This window comes from Notothenia coriiceps, unplaced genomic scaffold (genome assembly GCF_000735185.1).
Source record: "Notothenia coriiceps isolate Sejong01 unplaced genomic scaffold, NC01 NC01_scaffold00019165, whole genome shotgun sequence".
Lineage (NCBI taxonomy): Eukaryota > Metazoa > Chordata > Actinopteri > Perciformes > Nototheniidae > Notothenia > Notothenia coriiceps.
The window spans coordinates 1-5930 of NW_011351866.1; the positions used below are offsets into that span (position 1 = coordinate 1).

General features: G+C 43.0%; 1 protein-coding gene across 1 annotated transcript; it reads left to right on the forward strand.

The window, feature by feature from the left end:
• Window positions 1–769: 769 nt before the first annotated feature.
• ifngr2 (interferon gamma receptor 2) lies at window positions 770–5841 on the forward strand (the record flags this gene model as incomplete). Its single annotated transcript, XM_010778524.1, has 5 exons — window positions 770–924; window positions 1403–1572; window positions 1848–1993; window positions 3900–4041; window positions 5559–5841. Coding segments are annotated over 5 exons (896 nt in total), but the record flags the coding sequence as incomplete, so codon positions are not given.
• Window positions 5842–5930: the final 89 nt, after the last annotated feature.

The following is a 5930-nucleotide window of genomic DNA, read 5'->3' on the forward strand; positions in this document are numbered from 1 at the left end:
CGTTCTTGTGATCATTTTGACCCCACGGGGTGAGATCTTGCGTGGAGCCCCAGATCGAGGGAGATTATCAGTGGTCTTGTATGTCTTCCATTTTCTAATAATTGCTCCCACAGTTGATTTCTTCACACCAAGCTGCTTACCTATTGCAGATTCAGTCTTCCCAGCCTGGTGCAGGTCTACAATTTTGTTTCTGGTGTCCTTTGACAGCTCTTTGGTCTTGGCCATAGTGGAGTTTGGAGTGTGACTGTTTGAGGTTGTGGAAAGGTGTCTTTTATACTGATAACAAGTTCAAACAGGTGCCATTAATACAGTTAACAAGTGGAGGACAGAGAGGCTCTTAAAGAAGAAGTTACAGGTCTGTGAGAGCCAGAAATCTTGTTTGTTTGTAGGTGACCAAATACTTATTTTCCACCACAATTTGCAAATAAATTCTTTAAAAATCAGACAATGTGATTTTCTGGATTTTTTTCTTCTAATTTTGTCTCTCATAGTTGAGGTATACCTAGGATGAAAATTACAGGCCTCTCATCTTTTTAAGTGGGAGAACTTGCACAATTGGTGGCTGACTAAATACTTTTTTCCCCCACTCTATGATGTTAGTCAATCTTAAAAAAATAATTTCCAAGTCTAATTTAACAATTCAAAAACGTTTTATTTGTGTCAAAATTGCAGACAAGTACTAACTCCTACAAAAAGCTCAGATCTTATGACACAATGTGCCTTTAGCTTGTATTAAGCCTGCTTCATAAAGTGTTGAACATCCTCTTCTCATCCGCCTCTCTGTTCTTGTCCCTCCCCATGTGTCCCAGTGTTTTCTGAAGCCCCTCCAGCACCCCCACAGGACATCCAGGTAGATAACTGGCTGCTGAGATGGAGTCCTGACCCTGACGACGGAGATGTCACCTACACCGCTCAATACAGCAGGTGAGCTCTGATGGTGGGGGCCTTGTGCAGCGTGCCAATCAACACCCTGCATGAGGAGCGATCAGTAAGATTCTTTGTTGTCTGTCATATCTGGACATATGTTAAGATTCAAAGGCTTTAATGTCATATGCACAATAGCCACAGTGCATTTGTTGGCAATGAGAATCTCAATTCCCAGGCACTTCCAACAGCGCAACATAAAGTAATATACATAAAAGAGGAAGTAAATGTGCAGTATAAAAGTGCAAGTGACACAATAATGCATGTAAAATGCAGGAATATTGATTATTTTTTCCTTCTGTAGAATTATACTTTTTCCATTATTATTATTATATTATTATTATTATTATATCCATTCTATTTATAGACAGATGTATTATTTGTTGTGAAACAGCTCACAGACAGTCTTTTTCTTAGTAGTTATCATGACAGTTGCATCATGACAGAACTAATGGTTTCTCCTGTTTCTTTTTCTCAGCTTTGACAGTTTTGTGTGGACAGATGTTCCATACTGTGTCCATACATCTTTAAATTCCTGCAATGTCAGTTCCATCAAAGCTAGGAGTGAGTACGGCTGCGTGATGCTGCGTGTGCAAGCAGAGAGGCATGGGCAGAACTCCCCATCAGTCCAAGCCTGTAGCAAACATGGTAAGAGCACCACCTACCATGTAAAGAGGGCGCTGTGGATCGCCATGATAGCATTGTTCACACTGGCTCAGTGGTGCGAACGAGATATGTCGATATTAAATGGTGGCCTATTTTCTATACAATTCAAATGTTGGTTAGAGGGAAATATTTTCAGTGGACATTATGAATAACAGCAGACTTTAGCATGAAGAAATCCTTTCAATTCCCAAATACAGTAAACACTGATCTCTGTCTTAATTTTGTCAACACTCAACATGTTTATTGTGCTTTTCCAGGTCACCTCTGTACTCCGGACTTTATTCTCACTGCGAGTCCTGGCTCCCTCACTGTACATTTGAGTAGGAACACCACTTTTCTTCGGGAACATGCCGACCATGCAAAGTACAGGGTTTACTATGGCAAGAAAGGAGAGGCCCTCCAGGTGAGGAACCTTGTCAGTTATGGCGCATTTCCACTACAGCGCGGTATAAGTGTGCCGTGCCGTGCCGTGCCCGGCCCGTGTTTGGTTGCGTTTCCACTCGGCGTAGTTCCGGCTAGTGGGTACTTTTTCACAGTTTTTCTGGCTCTCCAAAATCGAGGTTCTTTCCGGGCCAACAACCAGGCTGAGTATGCTAAACTAGTGAGAGAATCGCTGGCAACTACAACAAAATGAACATACTGATACCGGTTAGTAAAAACCATGAATTAATGCTTTGACAAGTCTGCAGACAGACGGCAGGCTAGAAACCTTTTAAAATGCGTGTTTTCTGAATGGAGATCGGCTAAGCTAACGCTGTATAAGCACCGACCGTCCACACTCACAGCAACGGCCTGCAGACATAAATAAACTAGCGACTGTATTCGCCATGACACAGACAGTCTGTGGTTTGTACTCGTTTAACTTTTGTCTAGTTTCTGAACAGATATGGCTGTTAGCCCTCAGAGCTGTGAGCTCTAAGGGCTAACAGCTAACGGCTCATGTTGGTTTTGTGTTTCACATTGAAGATGGCGTCACGGCTCCGCCTACACTGCGTTACTATAGTTACTGCCCCAGTTCCTAAACTGTAATGGAAACGCAGCATAAAGTGAGCCTGTCCTACCAGGGCCTAACTATACCGTACTAAGCCGTACGAGGCCCTGCAGTGGAAATGCACTATTAGACACCTGCTTTTGCTACCTGTTTCACTTTGTAGGTTATCTAAGACTGTTTTCACACTAAGCTGGTTCATTTTCGAAGTGCTGTTTAGGTGTTAACATTTTTGTGAAGATCTCCTTTTACACTAAATAAAAGGCTTAATCTCCTCTTCCTGTCGACAACAGCCAAGATGAGATCAGCATTGGGAAGGACAGACTTGCTACTGTCTCTTCCATCACCTGCCTGTGTGCTGTGTTTTTAAGCCAATTTCACTATGTATGATGATTAGTGTTTGGTAGTGGCTCATAAATGCTAACCGTGTCAACAGCTCCATTGACTAATCATGATAATTAATGATTGAATACAAGGTAGACAGTTGAAAGGAAGGAAAACAGACTGAGAACAAAGGTGTGCAGCAATGAACATGTTGACATTCTGTTTCACAGTCAAGGCTTTGAATACCTAAATTATCTTTTTCGTTTGTCAAGAAATCCATCTTATATTAGAAGGCCAAAATGCAGAACACTTTCCAATTTTATCTGGCTCAGTATGAGTCTTAACACAATTCCTCCAATTTGTATGGTTTTACTTAAGGGTAAAGCAGAGGGACTGCCTCCACATGGCGACTGCTGAGCCAGAGGACAACAGCTAACAGTGCTATCAACAGCTAACAGTGCTATCAAAAGCGTATAGTGCTTGCAGTGCTAACAACAGCAACAGTGTTTACATGAGAGGGAACCGCACGCTTGCCACTACATTTATAGACGTTTTGAGCGAACCCGCTGTTTGAGCACAGTGCAGAGCTTGCACTAACATGTGCTCACTGCGCTCAAATGTGCTAAAATGCTAAACTTACACTAACTTACACTCACATGCACTAACATGTACCACCCAAATGGACTAAGTACGGAGTGTGGCCTAACCCCTGGAAGGAAGCAGGCTCACCTCTTGTGTCGAGTTCCCTTCAGCAAGGCATTTCTCTTCATTTTGTACAGAGTCCGGCAAACGCCATAATCACTTAATATGTTTATCAATGAAAAGGAAAACAAAAATGATCATTCTATCTTGTATCGCAAATATCAGTCATAGTAGAAATAAGTCATAATAATGGCAATTATATATTTAATTACATTTGTTCATCACTAAAGGAAATATTGGCCTTGTATGTGTAAAATGCAGTGATATTATCCAAACGCTTTGCACTCTTATGCAGGATTATAAAGATGGTCCGGCCTCAGTGACCATTGATGAGCTGCAGGAGGGACAGCGGTACTGTACTAGGGTGCAGTACCTGTATTTCAAACAAACCGAGGGACTACCCACCTGTACCCAGTGTGAGCTCATCCCCGAGTCAGGTAAGGACATGGTAGTTTTTCAGCCATGCAAAGCCAGTGTTCAGGCATTAAAGAAGCACATTGGCCGCATTACTTTGGTTGGCTTCTGCAGTTTTCCCAAAAAGTTGCCCCGTTTTTATGGTTGTGCAATTTCAGATGAACATTCCTTGGCATGGAAGCTGGTATTATTTTACAGATTTTTAAATATTCCGCTGAAATTTACTCCTTTTGAGTATCATATCACTATGTTGCCCCTTTCCCACCAAAACAGTTCCAGGGTCAGTTCGGAGCTAGTGCCCGATTAACAACCGGTTCTTCCTGTTTCCACCGCAGCAGGGCCGGCTCTCATCTGGCTACTTCGGAGGGGGCACCAGCGCTGAGCAAAGTGACTAGAGCCACGCTTACAAAACACACTTCTATAAAGCCAGTCAACAATAACCAGGCATAGTGTGATGCTGTCTGTTTTTACCTTACTTTTATTGACCATCTGCTCTCTGTTATTTCCCGTCTTGAAGATCAGCACACTGTCTCATATGATTGTTGTTTTTTTATTATAACAGCGGGTGAAGTCAGTCACCCGCTGGCAGGATACACAAGTTAAATCATAAAGAAAAATAAGCCGGTAAAATGTGCCTGTAGAAAACGGCTAATGCCACAATATGATAACAACCATCAGTCAATATAGTCACATTAGCTTAGGTTGCTATGCTAACATCACATGTCTTATACCAGAGACACTTTAATAACAGTGTTGTGATTCAGCGTCAATTCAGACTGACACACATTCACTTATGGGGGGGGGGGATACTATGAATACTCTCCAGCGGACTCTGCCGTGAATTAGCGGTAGACTAAACTCTGTCGTGAGTTAATGGTAGACTAAACTCCAGTGGACGAGCAGCACTGCAGTGGTCGGTAAATGCTGCTGAACCACATTAATAAACAATGAACCACGGCACTCTTGGAGAAAATTTATTTAATCTGGCTTCGTATGATTAAAAGCAACACGATCATCGACCCGACGCAGAAATAAATCAGCAACGTGAACGGTGATGTCATGACGATGCAGCACCAGTCGGGCTCTGAGCGGTGGAAACACACCTGGGGCTAAAAATAAGAACCGGTTCGGAACCAGAAACGCCCAAGAACGGAACCAAAACTGGAACTGGTTTGATAGGAACGAGATAGAAATGAGGCTCTGAAACAGCAGTAGCACTCAAGATATTCTCCACAACATTTCTTCATCTGTGCTTGTAATTTATTGGCCTCTTCTGTCATTTTAAACGTGTGTGTGTGTGTGTGTGTGTGTGTGTGTGTGTGTGTGTGTGTGTGTGTGTGTGTGTGTGTGTGTGTTTGTTTGTGTTTGAGAGAGAGTGTGTTTGTGTGTGTGTGTGTGTGTGTGTGTGTGTGTGTGTGTGTGTGTGTGTGTGTGTGTGTGTGTGTGTGTGTGTGTGTGTGTGTGTGTGTGTGTGTGTGTGTGTGTGTGTGTGTGTGTGTGTGTGTGTGTGTGTGTGTGTGTGTGTGTGTGTGTGTGTCAGACTCCAGACGGACAGTCACCATAGTCTCTGTGGTGCTTGTGGGCGTCCTGCTCCTTGTGTTTCCTGTGATAGCGTACTTCTTCCTCTTCCAGCGTGGGAGATTCAAACGTTGGTTGCAACCTCAATACACGTTCCGAGAACACGTAAGCTTAAACACAACCCCTCAATCACACTGTACACACTGTTTCAGACAGCGAATATACAATACACACACACAGCAAATTCATTTTTCAATTGGACCGAGATTGGACTGTTATCCTAAAGGTAAAAAAGGCATCCATCAGTGGTGTCGCCTGGGCATCGAGAGAGAGAGAGAGAGAGAGAGAGAGAGAGAGAGAGAGAGAGAGAGAGAGAGAGAGAGAGAGAGAGAGA